The 24,280-nt window shown below is 39.3% G+C and overlaps 1 protein-coding gene across 1 annotated transcript in view; it reads left to right on the top strand.

Moving 5' to 3' along the window:
• The first annotated feature begins 509 nt into the window (after nt 1-509).
• ARHGEF26 (Rho guanine nucleotide exchange factor 26) overlaps nt 510-24,280 on the top strand; it is a 136,853-nt gene continuing 113,082 nt past the window's right edge. The window contains exons 1-3 of the mRNA XM_050778226.1: nt 510-1,583; nt 2,915-2,954; nt 8,190-8,335. Coding sequence (XP_050634183.1) covers nt 510-1,583; nt 2,915-2,954; nt 8,190-8,335 — 1,260 coding nt within the window. The remainder of the gene's footprint in view (nt 1,584-2,914; nt 2,955-8,189; nt 8,336-24,280) is intronic.

A 24,280-nucleotide genomic window follows, 5' to 3' on the forward strand; every position in this document is an offset into this window, starting at 1 on the left:
GTGCTCCTTGGCCCCGGACATTGCAAGTCCCAGAAGGTAAATTTGCCTGGGAGCCGCGCATCTGGAGCACGAGGGTACCCACGATGAGGGCGGGCGGCTGGATGGCGACAGAAGGGAGCGTCCCGCGGCGAGTTTCCCAAGAAAGCTGAACTCGTCCCAAGTTTCTTGTGCCTCGGCTTGCACTCAGTGAATTGGTGGCGGGCTCGTTTGGTGCGGGTGGTCTTTTGGCGTGGGAGGGACGCGGAGTTGATTGGATTAATCCATTTGGGCGGCACCCCAGATTTCTGCCTGGGACCGCGCACCGCAGTGGTGCAGTTTTTGCCCGAGAAAGGGCGGGTAAGTGCGGTGCAGTCGTGTCCTGCGCAGCAGCAGGGGGACCGCCGGACTCGGAGCACGCGAGTCGGCCAGGCGTCCCCGCCTATCCGCAGGCACAGTTTCCTAACTTCTTTCCTCTTTAGGCAAGACTGACCCGGTGTTGCTCCTACCGGGGCTGACTTCGAGGCCCGGCTATGGACGGCGAGAGCGAAGTGGATTTTTCTAGCAACAGCATAACCCCTTTGTGGCGGAGGCGGTCGATTCCTCAGCCCCAGCTGCTGGGCCGGAGCAAGCCGAGGCCCCAGTCCTACCAGAGCCCCAACGGGTTGCTAATTACAGATTTTCCGGTGGAGGACCGAGGGACGCTCCCTGCAGCGCAGACTGTCGCCCAGGTGCCCACCGACTCGGACAGCAGGACGGTACATAGGAGCCCCCTGCTTCTGGGAGCCCAGCGGAGAGCGGTGGCCAATGGTGGGACGGCATCCCCGGAGTACAGGGCTGCCTCTCCTCGACTTCGACGGCCCAAGTCACCCAAGCTCCCCAAAGCGGTGCCGGGAGGCTCCCCGAAATCCCCAGCAAATGGCCCGGTGACCTTGCCTGCGCCGCCGCCGGTTCTGCGCTCTCCGCGGACTCCTAACGCGCCCGCCCCCTGCACCCCCGAAGAGGACCCGACTGGGTTGAATGCCAGCCCGGTGCCTTCGCCCACTGCAAATGGCCTTGCCGCTAATAACGATTCTCCTGGGTCGGGTTCACAGTCCAGCCAGAAGGCTAAGGAGCCCGAACGGGGGCTCTCTCCTGCGCCCCAGAAAAGTTCTTCAGATCAAAAACTTCCCCTCCAAAGGCTCCCCTCCCAGGAGAACGAGCTCCTTGAGAATCCTTCCGTGGTTTTGAGTACAAACAGCCCCGCCGCCCTCAAAGTGGGGAAGCAGCAGATCATTCCGAAGAGTCTGGCCTCGGAAATTAAAATAAGTAAATCCAACAATCAGAATGTGGAGCCCCACAAGAGACTCCTCAAGGTGCGCAGCATGGTGGAGGGCCTAGGAGGACCTCTGGGTCACGCAGGGGAGGAGAGTGAGTTCGATAACGACGTGGATAGCCCAGGGTCTCTGCGGAGAGGCTTGCGGTCCACGTCTTATCGCAGGGCAGTGGTCAGTGGCTTTGATTTTGACAGTCCTACCAGTTCGAAGAAGAAGAACAGAATGTCCCAGCCTGTTCTGAAAGCAGTGATGGAAGACAAGGAGAAGTTTTCCAGTCTGGGAAGGATAAAGGTAAAAGTGGGCAGGAGTGTGACACGCCATTCACTAAGCCAAAAGTAAATGTGTTGGGGGTGGGGAGGAGGAGCATAGAGAAAACCCGAAGAAGTCATTCCCTTTTAATTCTGTGTTTTGCTGTTGATTACTAGTGTACATCCAGCTCTTGGCCACTTTGATGCTGGCCGGCACAGCCGAGTTTAGTGCAGCTTTGTTGGAAGAAGTGAAATTCATCACCTTTAAATTTCTAAGCTCAGGCAGAATTGGGGGGACAAGAGTGAAATATGGCAGATTATTGGCTGAATGAGTCTTGACCACTTTTAAAAGAGATAGCTGAAAGGGGGAGGAGCATGCTCAGACCCGCACTCTGCAGTCAAGTTGTCTGGAGTTTGCTCAGAGGTTTCCGTCAATGGTAGCTGTTATCACAGCTGATTCAGAAAAATGCTGATTCCTGTTTGAGCCTGTTGATTATTTTTTTGCTTTTACTTACTGAATTGTTTTTTGAGTGGTTACTACACGCTTGATGTCATTCAGGTAGAATGTGAATTTGAAAATCAACTGCCAGGATCACAAAAGACACAAATCTTTTGTCATCTTTTTTGTTGCTTGTTTTTGTCACCATGGCCTATGATTGTGTTTTATTCCCGTTGTATGCCCATTCATCCTTGAGTGCATTTAACAAATTGGCAGCTGAAAACTTCAGGTTAGGGTGACACTGTTGTGGTATTGCTCCCCTGTATTGTCCCATTAGCTGCACTTATTAAAATATTGCCAAATATGACATAAAGAAACAGGGAAAACTGAAGAGGGATATTTTGGAGTGTATGCTGCCTTCCGCAGAAACAAGACAGATCTCAGCAATAGGGCAGAGATTCTTTTTGGCAGCCACATTTTTTCTTGGTTAATCAGAGCACTGGAACCAGTCTATATAAATGTCACATATGCAAAACACAAGCAAGCCTGTTTTATTTTAGAGCCCATGGTCTTAAAGAAATTACATAACATTTTATGTGTTTTTTCCAACTCTGCAAGTATAGCAAAGTTCAATTTAACAGTGATGGTGAATCACGAGTAGTAAAATGAGCTGACCTGCTAGTTATTTGAGGATTCTCAGTCTGTTTTGACAGGGTATGGGAGATCTTGTACATTTTATTTCATTGTTTCAGTGAATTGTAGTTATCAAATGGGTGAACTCCTCCGGGGCTCAGCTTGTCTGTGCTTTTGGAAATCTAATTAATGTAATGACAAAAAAAAAAAGTACTTAAAATAGCCATATTTTGTATTTGGCTCATTCATACATAGTTTGCTTCTCCTTTTTTTTTTTTTTTTACTTTTTTTCTGTCTCTTAGAAAAAAATGCTGAAAGGACAAGGAACATTTGATGGGGAAGGTAAGCATTTAATTTTCAAAACTTTTATTGCTGTTTCAATGTGGAATGCCAATTATAAGTTGAAATCCAACTACAGTAACAAAAATGCTTAAGATGAGAAATATGTTCAACTTCTTCCCAAATTATACAGTCCAAAGCTTCTCATTAAGCTAAATTTTTACCTAGTAATGCTAATGGTGAATATAGTTAATGGCATTTTTTATAGGCTGATAACTTTTTCAGTCAATGTCCTGGGATTTTTAATTCTTCTCTACCTTGGCTCCATCCCCATGTCCCTCAGGAAACAGAGAAAGAGTAAGACCAAGCTCTAGCTTTTTAGTTAAAAATTCTGATTTTGGCATTTAGATTTGAAGTCATATTTCTTTAGGTCACATTTCCTTTGACTTAGTATTCTGCCCATATTTCCACATTTTATTATCATTTCTGATTTCCTGTTTCCTTATTAAGTTTCAACTTTGGGGAAAATCTAACTCTCCTGACTGACAAAAACATACTCTCAAGACTTTGCAACCCATGTAGTATTTTTATTAAAGATCTCAAAAACAAAAGCAGCTTCAACCAGGTGTTCAAACCCTAATCAGATTAATGGACTTTCTGTAAATAGATGGGTCAAGTGTCAGCCAACTGGAAGAGCATGAAGGGAGCAGTCCCAGCTGTAGCACTTGTTGGGCTGGAGGGTCATGGTGGTAGTGAGGTAGTTACTTTTTGTCATGTTTTGAAGTGTGAAGATTTTCCAACCTTGGAAGAATAATGAAGAAGGGGATGCCCCTCTATAAGTCAAGCAAATGTGCAACCACCCAGAGTTATAAAATACGTAGCCTTAGGTGATTATCAAATAATTCCCTGTATAATTTTTATAAAGATGAGTTTCCCATTGGAACATTTAAAAATGACTCATCTATAAAAATTCATTCACTGCACCAATCTTAGGAAATCCCGATATAGTATTTAGCTGGTTGGAATAAGTTCATCTCCCTAATTTTATAATTGAAGAAACCAGAAGATCTGAGAGGTTTGGCACCTTGTCTACTGTCACACCTAGTTACACAGCCAATAGTAGGACACAGATCTAGTTCTTAGTCCCATTTGCTGCTTCTTATAGCACTCTATGAAGTGAACAGCATCTACCTAATATTTACCTAAGGAGATGCTTTACATTCCCTGGAATTTGGTATTTATTTTGTGACCTTTGCCTAAGAGAGTTTAAAATTTTAAGATTTTTTTTAAAGTCAGAGACTAGACTTCATTGTAACTAGTTTTACGTTATTTCCTTTTATAAGAAGTTGTTTCTGTGTATCCTCTCATTTCTTCTCAAATATAATGACCTAGAAATTTTTTTCACACATATATATGTACACGAGGAATGCAGGATTCTTACAGTTAATGATTAACAAGAATGTAACTAGGGAAGCAGTGTGGCCAAATGGTGAGAATCTGTGATATTAGATAGAGCCAGGCAGACCTGCTCCTATTCATCAGTTGAGTGATACTGAGAAAAACCCTTTATATAACTGGGCCCTCACTGAGCCACCTCATGTGTGAAATGAGATTAATAATAATGTTGCCTATGTTGTCGTGAAAATGAGAAATCTATCAGCAATGTTATGCATATACTTTGTGCCAACTACTTAGTGCTTTAAAGACTAGGGGAGACTCAGTCTTTACCCTCGTAATCTACTTTACATAGCATGACAATCAGAGACCAGTAAAATCTTGCATAGTGTTACTTTAGTCATAGTGCATACAGAATAATCTATAGTTGATGAGAAAAGGGGCAGATGCTTGCTTGTTTTGGTAGATGGGAAAGGCAGTTCAAACTCAAAATGCCCCAAACCAAACTCATAATCTTCCCCACTAAACCTGAATCTCTTCTGGTGTTCCCATCTCCTACTTTCTGGTTGTGAGGCCTGCAGACCTAGGAAACATCCTTAACACCTCCTTCTCTCTGCCCCCATATCTAGTCTTTCACCAGTCTGTTCTATGTTATATAGCTCAAACCTCCATCCTCTTTCATTGACTACCCCAATAGCTTCTTAGTCTCCTAGGTAGTCAATGTTTTGTTCTCTACTCTAAGCAAGTCTTCCCTTTTCATGGAGTCCCATTGTGTTCAGGAAAGAGATGCTATCGTGACAGTATGAAAGAAACTCAATCCTTTTGTACTCAGGGTAAAATCCAGTTTTTAGCATTGCCTACAAGTATTTTGTTGATTTGGACTGTCTGGCTTATTTCTCTAAACTCACCTTGTACAATGTGGCCACTAGACATACCCAAGCTTTAACCACATTGACTCTCCCTAGTTCTTTTAAGATATAGCGGTGTATCACTTAATGATGAGGATACGTTCTGAGAAATACATCCTTGGGCAATTTTGTTGTTGTGCAGACATCACAGAGCGTACTTACACAAACCAGATGGTATAGCCTAGGACATATGGTACAGCCAAACCTGTACAGCATGTTACTGTACTGAATACTGTAGGTAGTTGTAACACAATGATATGTGTGTATCTAAACAGAAAAAGTACAGTAAAAATACGATGTAAAAAATTAAAAATGGTACTCTTCTATAGGACTCTTACCGTGAATGGAGCTAGCAGTACTGAAAGTGGCTCTGGGTGAGTCAGTGAATGAGTAGTGAGTGAATGGGAAGGCCTAGAACATTACCGTACACTATTGTAGACTTCATAAATAGTGTATACTTAAGCTACATCAAATTTATTAAAAAACTTTTTTCTTCAATAATAAATTAACTTTAGCTTACTGTAACTTATTTTGTAAAATTTAAAATTTTTTGAAACTTTTAAACTCTAGTTTTAACACAGCTTAAAACACAAACGCACTGTACAGCTGTACAGAAATATTTTTATTTCTTTACATACCTATTTTGTAAGCATTTTCTTATTGTAAAAAATTTTCATTTTTATTTTTGAAATTCTTTTGTTGAAACTAAACACATGGATTAGCCTAGGCCTGCAGAGGGTCAGAATCATCAATATCACTGTCCTCCATCTCAATATCGTGTCCCACAGGAAGGTCTTCAGGGGCAATAACATGCATGGGGCTTTCATCTTCCATGATAACAGTGTCTTCTTCTGGAATACCTCCTGAAGGACCTGCCTGACGCTGGTTCACAGTTAACTTTTTTTTTTTTTTTTGGTGAGTAGGAGTACACTCTAAAATAATGATAAAAACTATGGTATAGTAAATACATAAACCAGTAACATAGTTTATTATCATTATCAAGTATCATGAACTGTACATAATTGTATGTGCTGTACTTTTATATTTTTGGCAGTGCAGTCAGTTTGTTTACACCAGCATTACCATAGACGTGTGAGTAATGTGGTACACTACAACATTAAGATGACTAGGTGATAGGAATTTTTTAGCTCCTTTATAACATATGGGACCACCGTTGTAAATGTGGTTTGTCATTGATCAAAACAATGTTATGCAATGCATGACTGTATTATGTTTCCTCTTATGTTCCCATTATAGCTTTTGTGTGTGCTTTTCCTTTAGCTTTGTGGCTTCTCAGCTTTCAGACCTTAGACTTTCCTCATTGACCAAATACCTGACTGCCAGACTACATCACACCCTACTGACAGTCTGTTCGTACCTGTATATAAATCCTTCAGTTCGTAAGCATGTATTTGTGTAAGATCATTATGTCCTCAAACTTATAGTGACTTCCCATCACATTTTGAGTAAAAATCAAAGTCCTTTAATGGCTGAGGCAAGGCCCTACTTCATTATAACTAGTTTTATGTTTTTTCCTTTTATAAGGAGCTGTTTCTGTGTATCCTCTCATTTCTTCTCAAATATAATGACCTAGAAATTTTTTTAAAAAAATTTCTAAAAGCCCTCTGGTCACCCTCCCCCATCTTCTTCTTCTTCTTCTTTTTTTTTTTTTTTTGAAATGGGGTCCAGTCTGGAGTGCAGTGGCATGATCTCGGTTCATTGCAACCTCTGCTTCCCAGGTTCAGGCTATTCTCCTGCCTCAACCTCCCGAGTACCTGGGACAACAGGGGCACACCACCATACTCAGCTAATTTGTTGTATTTTTGATAGAGGCAGGGTCTCTTTATGTTGCCCAGGCTGGTCTCGAACTCCTGACCTCAAGTGATCTGCCCACCTCAGCCTCCCAAAGTGCTGAGATTCCAGGTGTGAGCCACGATGCCCGGCTTCAACTCCCATCTTCTGTACTTTCCGCCCATTTTCTTCGTACTCCAGCCACGCTGTCGTCCTTGCTGCTCTTGGTAAATACAGACATACCAAGTAGACTCATGCCCCAGGGCTTTATACTTGCTGTGCCCCAGTGAGATGCTGTTTGGTCACCAGTTCTTCATCAGAGTCAACATCAAGGGCCTTTTCGTTGTAGTTTTGATACAGGTGGCTCACTTTCTCACCTCTTCTATGTCTCTACTTAATTGTCACCCCAGTGAGGCCTTCCTAAACTACCCTACTTAAAATCTACATGCCCTCCTCCCAGCACTTTCTACCCCCCTTCCCTGTTTCATGTTTCTTCATGACACTTATCAGCATCAAAATACTATCAAAGTTACTTGCTTATTTATTGCAGTTCTCTCATGCTTTAGTATCAGCTCCTGAAGATTGAGATTTTTATTTTGTTTCTATTACTGTAGAATAACAGGTGCTAAGCTGTTGCTTCTTGTGGGACAACCTACTAGGTTCTTAGTAGGTGTAGGTGTTTTCTAAGTAACAGTTGAATGAATAAATGCATGAGTGAATTTGACAGCTTTTCTTATTAAACTTATGAATAAACTTATTCATAAGGCATGAGGGGTGTCTTTCTTTTGTTTTCCATTTTACTTTCAGCCCTTGGCACATCATAGATATACAATAAGTGTTTATTAAATAGATAAATGAATGGTGACGGACCTGAAATAAAAGGTAGGATGTAATTTAACCTAAATTACAGTGATTTAATAGGCCTGACTGTCTTTCATGAGTAGTGGACAGAAACATGGAAACTTTGCTTCCGTTGACATTCTCTATATGGACTCCTCCTCCTCCCCTGCACTTGAGTTTGAGATAGAGCTATGTGAATGAGAAAATCACTTTTCTGTAATTATTCTACAGGGACTAAATCTGTTTGTCTCTCTGTTGTTTATAAAATTGGAGGCCAAACATTGGGTACATATGATGTTTATTTAGAACAAGTAACATAATGATTGAGAACAATTAGTGACACATAGGCCTTGTTTTCTTGCAGAAAATGCTGTCCTGTATCAAAACTACAAGGAAAAGGCCCTTGACATTGATTCTGATGAAGAGTCGGAGCCCAAAGAACAGAAGTCAGATGAAAAAATTGTGATTCACCATAAGCCATTGAGATCCACATGGAGCCAGCTCTCTGCAGTGAGTGTTTACCTTCTTTTCTATCTGTGGTAGGAAAAAAACAAGTTGTGGAAATTATGTGTGGATTTGGCTTTTGTTCTTTTCTGCCAGTGATACTGTAACTCTAAAGAGAAAGACTCCTTTTAGATTGTGAAATGTTTCTCGGAACTCTGCCGGCACTAATGAGAACGTGAACTTTGACACTTCTGATCAGGAAAATTAGGTTTGATAAAATAAAGTGCTATGAGATTGATGTACTGTGAACTCTGGAAACTCTTTCTACGAGGTCTCTCTTTTTGTTAAATATAGTGTAGTGTAAGCATAGTACTAACATAACCTGCACTTTGTCATTATTATGGCTGTGTACATATATATGCGTGTGTGTTTATTTGTGTATGTATGCATTGATATGTACATGTATGTATGTACCTGTATATGTATCTCTGCACAATAGAGAGCTAGTTGCAGTTCTTCCTTGGAATTTTTTTTTTTTTTTTTTTGAAACGGGATCTTGCTCTGTCGCCCAGGCTAGAGTACAGTGGCACGATCTCGGCTCACTGCAGTCTCCTAGGTTCATGTGATTCTCCTGCCTCAGCCTCCTCCTGAGTAGCTGGGACTACAGGCGTGTTCCACCACACCCAGCTACTTTTTGTATTTTTAGTAGAGATGGGGTTTCACCGTGTTGGCCAGGCTGGTCTTGAACTCCTGCCCTCAAGTGATCCGCCAGCCTCAGCCTCCCAAAGTGCTGGGATTGCAGGCATGAGCCACTGCATCTAGCCCTTCCTTGGAAATTTAATTTGATATAGAAATATTTATATATTCTTAAAGCTGATTAATGAATGGTATTCTGTTCCATCTCCCTCTGTGCCTTTTTTGTGTGCTTGTCTCTGACACTTAATTTTGTGTTGCTGAGTGATTTCTCCTCTCTGCATCAGACACCTTTTGCTTTTTAAGTGTATATTTTTTTCTTCGTGGCTTACAAAATGTCACAGTTTGATGCTTAGTTTACTTGATAAGAGTTTGGGCACAGCATTTGTGAATATCTGGTGAATTAGCAAGTAGAAAGGAATTCCCGTGACTGGCTTGGTTCGGGGGAGCTTTGCATCAAAAACAAGCCAGTACACCTCCATGAGTCCTTAGGCAATATCAGAGCAGAGGTGACAGAAGTGTTCAGAATCAGGAATCTTGTGCATTTAGGGAAAACACCAGTGTAAGAAAAGGAGTTGTTAATGTTGGTGCTGTATAGCCAGGGCCGTGGGAATGTGCATAGGTAAATGGTGGGAGACAACTTCTGCTTCAAGCTTTACCTTCCCTCTTCTCACCTGTATTGGAATTCAAAATTCAGTACACCAAGCGCTTTCTCCCTGTCTTGTTCCCACCTCCTGATTTTGTTCTCAGGAGAATCTGTTCATTTCCAGGGCCTCTGAGGTATAGCACCCTTATGATTATGCCCCAAATTAAAATACCCACAGTGGCAGAGCAAGTAGAATGAATACATGATGTTGGTTTATGTAGGTGATAGGGAGTGGTGGGAGCTGTGGTGAACAGGCCTTATATAAATTGAGCAGCTACTACTTAGCTCAAACCAGGTGAGTGCAGGGGCTCACTGTGACCAGATGTTCTGATAATTAGAAAAGAGAATATACAAATCCAGACTTTTATGAGTATTTTCCCAACTCAAATTTTAAAGAAATGTTGTGTGTCCAATAAAGTATTCAGATTTGACGTCTATGCTAACAGTTTGTAAATTCTGTGATATTTTTTAAAATTTTGCATGTGGTTAGGTGGTCAAAGCGAACCACAGAATTGGTGTATTAATTAGCAGCCTTATACCCTAATCTAATGATCTCATGATATGTGTATCCCAAAACAGATATGTGGAAAAACTGGTGACAAGGTCCATTGAGGCCTTGTCGGCTCTAAATGGCTGTCATTCAGTTCATTCAGTTGTTGGTATGGACCATTTGGTAGAGGATTCAGGAGAAGAAAGAAGGCTGTGGATTTTTTGTTTCCTCTTTGTGGCAGCAGCTGTGTTTGTTAGCATAGGCCTAAATCCTGCTGTTGGTCTCCGAAAGAATGCTAAAAAGAAATGTGGATTTTTATGTCAGTTACACCCTGATCCCACTTAGCTTTAGCCCAAGAAACAGGCTGCCATATTTGTGCCTCCTGGAGTTTGGCTTTCATATAGATGAGCACATGTACATACAATTAAATAATAGTGCATATCCTTCAGTTCAACTTTGTTTATGGACTTGCATTTTGTTTGGCAAAAAAATGAATGTTGTGTCTTTTGTAAATGATATGTAAACGATACGGATATCATAGAACTATCTTGTAATAAAATGTAAAACTATAAAGTGAGTTCTGACCTTAGTGTATGTTATCTTGGAGTTTAGTGTTCCCGGGAGGCTTGTGTGTATTTATTGTGTTGCTTGGCAATTACATTTAATGAAAGCAGCATGATTGAACTTTGCCACTTAGCATTTCTTAGGCACCAGTCTGCATTTCTTTGTGCCTTTTGTGTCTTCTTTTCACTTAAATTTTACTTTAATTTTTTTTTGTTATAAAGTGCTTTAAACCTGTAGAAAAATTAAAAGATAAATAAAGGTAATCAATTTCTGTGTACCTATCACTCAGATTGAATAAATGTTAATATTTTAACATATTTGCTTCATTTTCTATTTTTTTAGACTATTACAGCGAACCCCTCCTTCCTTTCCAGTTCTTTTCTCCTTCCTACCTCCTCAGAGATAACTTTATCACTATCCCTGACGTTCTCTTTTGCCCTTCTCATGAGGGTTTTCTGTCCACCAAAAGGATATAACCAGTTCTGGCTTTTAGGAAGGTAGATATTTTAACACCAGAAAGCAGTCATTACCTTTTTAGAAGCTCATCCACTACTAAATTTTCAAGTGGTATTTAGGACCCTAAAGAGAGGAGGCTTCGTGAATCATTAACAATGTCAGAATGTTTCTCATAAGTGATCGGCACCTCCATTTCTCTATCTGACCCCTCCTGATAGTGAAGCTGCAGTGTTTAGGGCAGGTCTCAGAAGACTTTCAACTTTAATATATATATTCAGCTTTGATATATAAATATATATGTGGGTGTATATATATAAAGTTGGAGGTCTATATAAATACCTATATATGTATAATATATGTATTAAACCTAGTATTATCTGTATATTAAATACTAGGTTTTATATATACATATGTATAAAGTACTAGGTTTAAACCTAGTGTGTTTATGTATACACCTAGTGTTTTATATGTATATACCTAGCGTTTATATATATATAGTGTTTTATATGTATATAAAAATACTAGGTTTAATACTTAGTATTAATACTTAGTACTTAGTACTTAATACTAAGTATTAGTATTAGTAATATTACTATAGGTTTAATACTTAGTATATAAAATATAAAATATATTTATATATATATAAAATTTATATATAAATATATAAAATAAAATAAAATATAAAATATATAAAATAAAATAAAGATATTTATAAAAAATATAAAATATATATAAAATACTAATAGTATTAAATACATAATACTTAGTATTAAACCTAGTATTTTATATACATATTAAACCTAGCATCATTCATACATATATATATATAAAATTATTCTTCCATCCTTAACTTTTAATAATCAAAATCATAAGGTAGCCCTGGTCTAATTTTGCGTGTAACATTTTAACGCAAAACACTTCTTAAAGTCAAGTCTTAATCCTAGAAAGAATAGGACAAGGGGTTTTCTGGCAGTGGGTTAGGTCTCAGTTTGGCATATACCTTCACTTCCTGCTAAGGAGGGTAGGGAGTGAGTGCACATGTGCAGTAGCTAGTGTTGATTGTTTTATTTTCTAAAAAATCTCTATTGCAAACACCTGCCTGCCTCCTGGGATGGTGAAACTGTCCTTATCAGTTGACTGTAAGAAGCATCCATGATGCCAAATACTTTAGAAGTGCAGCAATTTGCAGTAATTTATGGTTGTTACATAAGATCTTTAAGCCTTCAGTCTGTGGTGTAATTTGTCTGAGCGTGTTTGTTTATGTTTCCTTTGGTTTCATTGGACCATGCCGGGTAAGACAGTGTTCAACTCTACAGGTGATGGGCGGTTCCCCATTTATGGTGTTGGGAGAGGTTTAACTGTAGTGTTGTCATTTAGGAATAAAGGAGAATTATAACTGTAAGAGGCATTTATTTAGTTGGGCCTCAGTAGAATAATAAATGATAGTCATTTGTTTAACTGAGCCTCAATGGAATAATGAGCCACAGACTCATCAGAGTATTAGGACTAAAGAAATAAGGCTGCACACCTACAACTATGATCTGTCAGGTTTGTAGAAGATCAGATAGTTTTAGGTGTGCAGCCTTATTTCTGGGCCCTTTTTTCTGTTCCATTGGTCTGTGTGTCTGTTTTTGTACCAGTATCATGCTGTTTTGTTACTGTAGCCCTGCAGTACAGTTTGAAGTTGGGTAGTGTGATGCCTCCGGCTTTATTCTTTCGCTTAGGATTATTTTGGTTATTTGGGCTCTTTTTTGGTTCCATATGGATTTTAGAATGGGTTTTTTCCAGTTTGTGAAGAATCTCAGTGGTAGTTTAGAATAGCATTGAATCTGTAAATTGCTTTGGGCAGTATGGCCATTTTAATGATATTAATTCTTCCTATCCATGAACATGTAATATTTGTGTATTTGTTTATGTCATCTCTGATTTCTTTGAGCAGTATTTTGTACTTCTTCTTGTAGAAATCTTTCACCTCCCTAATTAGCTGTATTCCTAGGTATCTTATTTTTTTGTGGCAATTGTGAATGGCAGTTTGTTCCTGATTTGGCTCTTGGCTTGACTGTTGTTGGTGTGTAGGAATGCTAGTGATATTTGCACATCAATTTTGTATCCTGAGATTTTGCTAAAGTTTTTTTTATCAGCTTAAGAAGTTTTTGGGCTGAGACTATGGGGTTTTCCATATATAGGATCATGTCATCTGCAGACAGGGATAGTTTGACTTTCTCTCTTACTATTTGAACCCTCCCTCCCTTCCTCCCTGCCTCCCTCCCTCCCTCCCTCCCTCCCTTCCTTCCTTCCTGCCTTCCTCTCTTCCTCCCTTCCTCCTTTCATTCCTTCCTTTCTTCCCTTTTTCTTTCTTTTTCTTTCTCTTCCTAGATTGCCCTGGCTAGGACTTCCAGTAATATTGTATTAGTCCGTTGTCATGCTGCTGATAAAGACATTCCTGAGACTGGGTAATTTATACAGGAAAAAGGGTTCAATGGACTTACAGTCCCATGTGTCTGGAGAGGCTTCACAATCATGGTGGAAGACAAAGAGGAGCAAGTCACGTCTTATGTGGATGGCAGTAGGCAAAGAGAGAGCTTGTACAGGGAAGCTCCCATTTTTAAAACCATCAGATCTGGTGAGACTTATTCACTATCATGAGAACAGCACAGGAAAGACCAGCCCCCTTAGTTCACTTACCTCCCACCTGGTCCCCCTGACAACATGTGGGAATTCAATATGAGATTTGGGTGGGGACACAGACACACCATATCAACTGTGTTGAATAGGAGTGGTGAGAGATGGCATCCTTGTCTTGTGCTGGTTTTCAAGGGGAATGCTTCCAGCTTTTGTACATTTAGTATGATGATGTCGTGATGGGTTTGTAATATATCGCTTTTATTATTTTGAGGTATTTTCCTTTAATACCTAGTTTATTGAGGGCTTTTTTTTTTTAAACATGAATCAATGTTGAATTTTATCAAATGCCTTCTCTGTATCTGTTGAGATAATCATGTGGTTTTTGTCTTTAGTTCTGTTTATGTGTGCAAATCACTTATGTTGAACCAACCTTGCATCCCATGGATAAAGCCTACTTGATCATGGTGGATAAGCTTTTTGATGTGCTGCTGGATTTGGTTTACCGTATTTTGTTGAGGATTTTTGCATGATGTTCATTACGGATATTGGCTTGAAGTTTTTTTTCTTTTGTTGTTGTATCTCTGCCAGGTTTGGGTATCAGGATGATGCTGGCCTCATAGAATGAGTTAGAGAGGAGTTCCTCTTCTCCATTTTTTTTTTTTTTTTTGGAACAGTTTCAGTAGGAATGATACCAGCTCTTCTTTTTACATCTGGTAAAATTTAGCTATGAATCTGCCTGGTCCTGGGCTTTTTTTGGCTGGTACGCTGTTTATTCCTGCCTCAATTTCAGAAATCCTGATTGATCTCTTCAGGGATATGATTTCTTCTTAGTTCAGTCTTGGGAGGGTGTATGTGTTCAGGAATTTATCCATTTCTTCTAGATTTTCTAGTTTATGTGCATAGAAGTATTTACAATGTTTTCTGATGGTTGTTTGAATTTCTGTGGGGTCAGTGGTAATATCCCCCTTGTCCTGAAATAATGTTAATGGTTGTAGTTCCCAGTTTGGGTTGATCATATGTGAAAGGGATTTGAGGTTTTGAAACCTCAATGACTTTGAAAAGTAAGTTTTGACCTCTGGAGATTATCTGGAACTCTGCTCAGAGACAAAAACCCTGCTGCATGCAGGTAAATCGCCCAGTGCCTCACTCAAAACAGCAGCACAAACATTAAGCCAGCAGTTCTTGGATCTCTGGGAAAAGCATGTGGGTTTGAAGAAAAATATTGATTGTATTAGTCAGGGATGGAACATTGTGAACTTGTTACAGTTAATGCCAGGTGTGTAGTCAGCTGAACTGCAGGTTTTCCCAAGGGTTCATTCATTAGTAGGACCCCGGAAGTATTTATTGTCTTTCCTTTTAGATATATTTTGACTGGAGTTTTTGCTTTTCCATACCCCCTCCACATCTCCAAGATCATGTACTGTGCATGTACTGAGAAATGACTATTGCAACACCAGTGTTTGTTATGTTAGGTTCAGTGATGGAACCAAAGCCATACTTGCCAGCTGTGCCCTGACCCCATTTATTTGCCATGGGGTGTGTTTGTGTAATTTCCATCACCTTGAAATGCCAGATACCTTTGGAAAGGGTGTTCTCTGTTCAGCACCTAATAGAGTCATCCTCTACTGCGCTCGTCTTTTGTATTTGCTGACATGTGGCTTTATCAGTAATCTTGTCATTGGAATGTTTCTTCAGTTTGCTTAAAAATTTTGAACTCTGTAGTCAGAAATGGTTTGACTTCTTAAAGTATTCTAATTTTAATTGAAGTATTTTAACTAAAGTATTTTAATTTTAATGAAAGTGTTTTAACTAAAGTATTTTAATTAAAGTATTTTTCAGCTCTGTGCTTAGTGTGGCTAACAGTGCAATGGGAGATCTAGAATTCAGACCTCAGTCTTTGGTTCTGGGCTCAGCTCTTAAGGCATGCATAGTGTACCTGTGGGAGACTTTCTGGAATTGCAGGATGAGAAAGGAAGATTTGAAAAGCAGGAATGTTATTATAAATATCATTTTATTCCATTGAAAATAGAGCAGACACTTTGGCATCTTAGTAGTTTGATGTGATGGGACTTCTTATTTTAGAATTTACACTGTGCTTATTGTGAAAGACATACTATTTTCTAGTACAAATCAGAGCTCAACAAATGTAATATACCTGAAAGTCATTCTGTTTGCAGAAATGCTGAATGGATTTAAACTTATTCTTTTCCCTAAATTTTTACATTTGTCTGAATTTTCAGTTGTTTGTGACTTGTTGCTTAAAATAGTAATTTTTGCAGTTTTATGATTTTTCATTTACAGTTTGGCAATGCAGCAGTCTCAAAATACTATTTTTTTTTACTTTAGATGGTGACTAAAACCTTTTACCATTTTTTGTGTGTGTAAGATATGGAAAATTATTTTCACTTTTTATGGCTGGCTCCCATTTAGCTCACATTATAGTTTAAACAGTTAGAACTGCAGGCACATACTAGTCCACACTTTTAAGTTGGCCCGTGGGTCTTCTGAAATCCTTGTGTCCTTGTAAACAGAAATAGAGGCCCATGTGCCTAGACCTGAGACCCATGGTTTGGATATTTGTCGCCTCTAAAACTCACATGGAAATTTAATTCCTAATGTAGCAGTATTGAGAGGTGGAGCCTTTAAGAAGTGATTGGATCATGAGGCCTCTGCCTGCATGAATAGATTAACAGCCACAGATTACTGGGCTAATGGATTAATGAGTTATCATGGGAGGGGAACAGGTGGCTTTACAGGAAGAGGAAGAGAGACCTGAGCTATCTCGTTAGCGTGCTTAGCTTCCTTGCCATATGATACCCTGCACCACTTCGAGGCTCTTCAGTGTCCCCACCGGCAGGAAGGCTCTCACCAAATGTAGCCCCTCAGCCCTGAACTTCTTAGCCTCTATAACTGTAGGAAATAAATTCCTTTGCTTCATAAATTACTCAAGTTCAGGTATTCTGTTTTAAGCACCCCAAAATGGACTAAGACACACCCTAATTAGAATTACTACTCTAGCTAAGAGAGATAAAGGTGGGGGACTACTTAGCTTGAGCCAGGGACTGGGCTCTGTGTGTAGTCTTACTTTTTATGCATAATTAGATTATGGTATCCTCTTAAAGTTTCTGAAAATTAACTTGACTTACGTAAGACATATATAATATGTCCTTCATGTAGAGAATAATTCAGACATTTTGGACCAGGTGCAGTGGGTCCCGTCTGTAATCCCAGAACTTTGGAAGGCTGAGGCAGGAGGATCTCTTGAGCCCAGGAGTTTGAGATCAGCCTGGGCAACATAGTGAGACCCCCATCTCAAAAAAAAAAAAAAAAAAAAAAAAAAGAACAGGAAGAAGAATTGGACCATTTCAGATAAGACTAAAGGCTGTTTTGGTCATTTGTGCAATCCCAGTCTCTATCCCCTTCTCCATAGATATGCTGCTCTCAATTTGGTAATACTCTTCTGAAAACCCACATATATACATTTAAGGAAACAATATAGATTACCCATATTTATGTAAATACACAGATTATTTATACTACACAGCTTGCTTCTCTTCTGAACTATGTGTCTTATAAATCGTTTCATATCGACACATGATTTACAGTGTTATAACTCTGCATTAATACATAGGATGGATATGCATTTAGTCATCTTTACTGGGGGAGTATCATACATGCTTTAAGAATCTAATAAAAATTGTGAGTCAGGCTTTCTCTGTAGAAAAATACATACATGTATACATGTAAATTTTTTTTATAATTTTTGTTTTGTTTTTTCAGTTTTAGTTGGAGACTATCTTTTTCTTGACTTTATTTCCAAGTACTAGGAGCACCTTAGTGTAGCTTTATATGTATTGAGTATAGTTTCCATGTTGTTAATATCACTTTAAAAAGTTTTTCTGTATCTGAATTGTTGCAGTGTTGGAACTTCATATAACTCCTAATAATATAGGCAGAGATTGAGGAAAAAACTACTCTGGTTGGAGCTGAGTAATTAAAGGACAACTGAGTGATAGATCTGCCAATATTTATGAAATTGATTCTTCTGAGAGAACAATGAAGTGTTGGAATATGTCGGTGTATGCGCCAGTTGCCCTAGGGTAGGCAGAGATCAGAAATGACAGGTGCTCCAAGAAAGTAGGAGGAGATGAAAACACGGTTAGTTAATTCTTAAGGGCATAACTACAAAAGCAGATGTTTCAACTGCAAACCTACAACAGGGTCCAAATAGAGAGAGTCTTCTTATTTCATTGAGTAGAAAATCAATGAGAGAGGTTGATGAATTCATTGTCTTCATCAAGGTCCTGCCCCACATGAAGTTCTCTCTATGGCAGGCCTTGGAGATAGAGCAAGAACAGACTCCACCTTGCATTCATGTCCTTATAAACACCCTGAATGGCAAGACAGACGTCAGCAATCAAACCATCCCATAGATAAATGCATAATTACTATTGTGGTAACGCTGTGAAGGACTTACTGGTGCTGCTGCAAGAGAAGAGCACCTGTCTGGGTAAGGTGCAGCCAGTGGAGAGCAGGTGTCAGAGGAGGTGACGTGAGCTGTCGTCTGGAGGGTCCAGGATGATAGCTGGTGGGGCACAGTTGGGGAGTGGCAGGATAGAAGAGTCCCAGGTAGATAAAATGTCATGTGCACAGACCCTTTGGGGTGATGGTGGGTAAGAGGAGTTGGGATAAGGCCAGTGCAGCTGGAACGTCTTGATCACCTTTGTGGATTTTTCCTCATTCCTCTGTTCTCTAAATGTTGAAGGGTCCCTGAGCTCATCCTTGGGCCTCTTCTCTTACCTGCACTCATGTGATGGTTTTATCAATCTTGTACTTTTAAGTATATCATGTACTCTGATGACTTCCAAGTTATTGCTTACTGTGAAATCAAATTAAATTGTGGACTTATTCTCAACTAGCTGTTTCTTTTGGGGAGGTGGAAGGGATACATTCAAGAATAATAGCAGTCTGTAGCAATACAGCATAATTAGATAGAAGAGAAGACTCAGGGATGTTGAGGAGTTCTGAATAACTGCGTAGAAAGGCTTTCTCATACTGACTTTGGATTGCAGACTTATCTGTGGGATTCTTGTATTTGCCCTGTTGTGCTTAATGTATCCTCTTGTGGGGTCTCCTTCCTCAGTCCAAAGACGGGGCTATTTCTCAGGGCCACATCCACACAGTGGCTGGTCTCCATGATGACTGGAGAATATTGTCACCTTCAAAATTACTAGTGAATCTTTAAATATGGAATAAATCCTTAAAAATTTGTTACTCAAATTTTGTGGATTTATCTGGAGCACATATAGCCTGTTGATTCTCTAGATTATTAGCCTGTACTCTAATATCTTAATATTAGGATGTTTATTATCTATATTTCTATTATTTTGAGGAGATGAGAACTATACAGTCAGTGGACAACTTCTGCAGCAGGAAGTATTATTGACACTAAAATAAAATCGCAGATTATTTCCCTCTTTGTAGAGAATAAGCCTATCCAAATGTAATAATACAAAAATGGAGCAATTTGTACTTTGCATGGTTAGAAACCCTGCTTCTGGTAGTGGAGTGCAAAGGAGTCTGATTGTTGTGTGCCCACCTGGGCCACGGGGAGCCCTTATATCCACACGGGTCCAAAGTCTCTGAATGAGCAGACTGAGTTGCATAATAGCTGTTAGCTCTGGGATCATCACAGTATTGATTTATTTACATGCAGTTAAATTACTGACCAAATATTTGCAGGAGACTTATTGTGTACCAGGATTGTGTTAGGTAATTTCAGATACAGTTTATGTAGTCCCCAGGACAATGCCACGAGGGTAAGTACAAATTCTTTACATTGTAACAAGTCAGCTGAGAGGCTAGGATGTTAAATGCTGCTGCTGGTTAAGGTCTTGAGATTACTTGGAACAGCCTCTGCAGTGACCTCAAAAAATGGATACATGTACCTAGGGCTCTGCAAGAGCAGGAACTATATTTCTCCCAGGTGCTCAGCCAATAATGTGACTGCAGCTCTGCCTGTGGACTCTTTTCTCGTCTCATGAATTGGCTTATTTTCCTTTTTTACTATGCTTGTCTTTTTCCTGAAAGCTCCAGCATACTCAGTTTCTGAGTTCTTTTTTTTTTTTTTTTTTTGAGACAGTTGCCCAGGCTTGAGTGCAGTGGCACAATGTCAGTTCACTACAACCTCCACCTCCTGTAAGTGATTCTCCTGCCTCAGCCTCCTGAGGAGCTAGGATTACAGGTGCCCGCCACCATCCCGGGCTAATTTTTGTATTTTTAATAGAGACAGGGTTTTGTCATGTTGGTCAGGCTGGTCTCGAACTCCTAAGCCCAGGTTATCTGCTCGCCTTGACCTCCCAAAGTGCTGGGATTAGAGGCGTGAGTCACAATGCCAGGCCTCTGAGTTCTTGTAACTTACACTTGAGGCTGTGTTAACAGCCCCGTCCTGCCCTCAAGTCACTCTTTCAGCTTCCAATGTATTTTTGAAAGGATGTAGGCCAGAATGCCAAAGTGAGTGACACAGTTTAGTTGCCCAGTTTAGTTCCTTGAGAGAGAGGGGATTATATTGGCTCAGCTACTTTGTCCCCACTTAATAGGTCACTAGAACATGTATTGTCATTTAGCCAGGTGCTTAACGAACTCTGCTCCAGTCAGCTTTGGTTGGCTTCCATGATGTACTGCGGCACAAAATGTGGTCCCTTGGGGCCGCTTCTTTTGCAGAGGCTGCAAGTAGAATGGTTTTTCTTGTAGAGGTCCATGGGAGTGTTAAACAACATGACTGACTGACTTTTGTCTAGTGTGAGTTTATACATCATAGAGTGGACATTGTAACCATGGTCTTTATCAGCCACTTAACATGATAAGAAATATGTTCTGCCTTGTAAACCAGTATGTGTGTCTGAACGTATATGTTTGTACATGTGTATGTGTGTATATATCTCAAAGAAATTTTACAAGGCAGGAGTTACTTTATACTTCTGCTTGCAGTGTACTATAGTATTTTAATTTTTTTTCTGTTTGTTACATTTAAATAGATAACGATCACTTTACCGTAAGACTTTATTTTGCATTCACTGACAGTTTATAACTTATAATTTGAACAGTGCTAATATCTGACTCCAAAATTAATTGTTTTCCACTGCATTGTAGTGAATGAGGCAAACAAAACAAGGCTAAAACCCAGCCTACCCTCTAGATGCTTAGAACCTAGAGCAGAAGACAATACAAATGAAATGTCTAAATGATATTTTGAAAGGATGTAGGACAGAATGCCAAAGTGAAAGACACAGTTGGAATCACAGAAAGCAGTGAAGTGAAGGTGAGAAAAGTTTTGTCTATAGGATGTGACTTAAACTAGTAGGGCTAATTTGGCAGAAGAGTAGAAAATAAAAGTAATGAAGGTATAAATCACTTGAACAAAGCTTTTTCTTTTTTCTTTTTTTTTTTCTTTTTGGTAGACACAGAAAACAGGATTTCACCATGTTAGCCGGGCTGGTCTCGAACTCCTGGCCTCCCGTGATCCACTTGCCTCGGCCTCCCAAAGTGCTGGGATTACAGGCGTGAGTCATTGTGCCTGGCCAATAAAGCTTGATAGTAGCAAAGGGAAGAAGAGAGATAGGAATTCTGTGTCTGTTTCTCAGAACTCCGTACAATAAGATAATTCCTGTCCAAAGAAACCACTCTGCTTTGTACATCTAATGCAAAGCATCAGTTTACTCTATTATCCATTTTTCAGAAACAGATTTTGCTCAGGTTAGATTTTTATTGCAAAACCTCAGAAATTCACTGTCGCTGTTGTTCTAAGTAGCTTATTATTTTGGAGTTTGTCATTCCTATCCACTTGTCATTTTACAAAATTAGCAAACAAAAGTAAAATAGCAACTAATATGTTGGCATCATCTTTAGACACAGGTATTCTTTTCTTCTGCAAGAGAGGAACCTCAGACCTGTTCTACTTTCCTTAACCCCTTGACTCATACCTTCACTATGTGTAAGTGGCGTCATTCTCAGTTACACAGACTCTTAACAGGCCTTTCCTCCTTTATCTCTCATGCTTGCAGATCGGCCTGTCATCACTCATTTTCAGCACTGTCTCATAAGCCATTGCTCAGTTTGGACTTGATTAAAATCTTTCTTTCTTGCTGCCTCCCTTTACCTTAGCTTCTCATTTCTTTTATCTACAGGTGGTCATCTCTCCTTTCTCTAGTTTCTCTTTGGGGCAGCAACAAAGAAATAGAGGTATTTATTGGCACCCTTGAACAGTTCTACTTGTCTGCCCTACTCTAGTTTTCTTTCTTTTTTGGGAGAGGATGTTGAAGTAGTATTTTAGTTTTTGTTATTCAAAGTGTTGCTTTAATTGCAAAGCCAAGACGTATTTGTACAGAAAAATCAGAAAGTACCAATAAATAAAAATAAAAAAAATCGAACTATCTCTTTCTATTCAATCGCTATTAACATTTTTGTGTATAACTTTTCAGTTTTAAAAATATATATAGAGAGGGGTTGTCTTTTATGCAAAAATCAATAATGTAGTAATAGTTTTGTCACTTTTTTCTCTTAATGTTGTAAATATCTTTTCATGTTATTAAGCCTCCTGTTTTATCACCTTTTTTTTTAACAGTGTTATGAATGACCTTCCATGTCATTAAATATTCTTCTACAACAACCTTTTTAAAGCCCGCATACTAGTTCCTCAAATAAGTGGATGTTTAGCTCTTTTAACCAATTTCCTGTTGTTAATCTATATGTGTTTGTTTCTAATTTTTCAATTTAAAATTCAAAATTTAAAGCTGATTAAGTTTTTAAGAATAATTATTTTTGAACTACTGAAGTAAAAGAATTACATTCTCCTTATTAAAAAAAATAAACTTAAGAGTTAAGATTGAAAGCTGCTTGACTTTACCACCATTCCCAACTCCTCAGCTGTTAACCACTGCTATAAGTCTGGTCTATTCCCCAGTATTTTATTAAATAGTGCACGTTTAAAAATTGATAAGCTTTGGTTAAATTATAGAATTGACCTTTACCCTGAATTTATTCCCTTTCGTCCTTGCTAATTCTGTGTCATTAGCTTTTCATGTGTTTGTTAACCTCATTTTCTCTTCTTAATTTAGCTGATAGATACATGAGAACTGGATCTCTTGTTCATTTGGGGGATAGAGAATACATTTTGGTCCAGGCTCAGTAACCCACAGCAGGGAATGCAAGTTAGAGAGAGCCACAAGTAAAAGAGAGGAATTTGTTTGGTGGTAGAAATGTCAGGATTAATCAACAAGTTAAATGACCAGGGAGCCCTGCTGACAGCTTAGCTTTCACTGCAGCAGAAGCCAGGAAGCCAATGAGAGATGTTGTTTCTGGGGCATTCAGGGGGAGGAACTTAATTTAGGAGAAGAGTAGCTTGGACAGCTCTTAACTCTGAAGTTTTAGAAGGCAGTGTGCTACAACGATGAAGAGCTCAGGCTTTGGGGGTGGACAAGCAGACCCAAGTTTGAATCTCAGCTTTCCACTTATTAGGGTGAATGACTTAACTTTTCTATGTCTCCGTTCTTTATTTGTAAACTAGGGATAGTAATGCCTTCCTCACAGAATTGTTATAGGGTTTAGATGCATGGAAGGAACAGTACCTGGTTCATGGTAAACATTTGATATAATGGTAGTTTGAGAAATAAATTAAGAACCAACCAGAACTCTGAATCAGGAATTGACACGGGTAGCAAGCTAGTGAGTGCTGCAAATGAAGTAATGCGTGTTTATCTCCTAAATGTACGAAGCACAACAGTTCATTCTTGTGCATTTAATTACTTATCTGTAGTTTGTATTCTCAGCTTCATGTCTGTATTGAAATAATTTGGGTTCATTCAGGAATCCTGGCTCTGTCTGTAGATGGTGATGCAGGCCATAGAGGAGCAAATGTCCTGGCCTGCTTTATCTGAGTTTTCCATTATTTTATCAAACTCGATGTTGTCTGCTTGAGGCTGAGTACTTGCTATTTCTTGAGATCCAAACACTTTTTTGAGGATTGCAGAATTAAGCTTAACAACAGGACATCAGAGAGATCAGCTTTCTGAACAAATAAATTTGGAGGTCATTGGCATATTACCTGATGCATTTTTAAATTAAGCATATGATTTTATGATATGTGCTATTATCCTTCTACTTTTTCTTTTCTTAAAAAAAGCATTCTCCCTTTCTGATAACCCACCACTTCCCAAAAAGATGACCCATCTTGACCTCATATGTAGTGTTTGGTTATGCAAATCTCTGGCCCTTTGAAATTTGTGTTCTGTGGCAGCACCTAGTTAGGTAGAGTGATGTCTTAGAACCTTTCCTTGTGGATGTCGTGGGGTTAAAGAGAGCCTGTTGGGTCTGGTTACAGAGGACACTCTTTCTGGACTCTGGCAGATTTTTCATTTTAGGGATTTCAAGCATACTCTCAAACTGCTGCTGTTCCCATGTTATTTACAGTGAAAGAACTCTAGCTCATTTGTAATTCAGGGACTACTCAGGTTGCATTAAGTCTGTAGAAAGGACCTGA

This window comes from Macaca thibetana, chromosome 2 (genome assembly GCF_024542745.1).
Source record: "Macaca thibetana thibetana isolate TM-01 chromosome 2, ASM2454274v1, whole genome shotgun sequence".
In the NCBI taxonomy this organism is placed as follows: Eukaryota; Metazoa; Chordata; class Mammalia; order Primates; family Cercopithecidae; genus Macaca; species Macaca thibetana.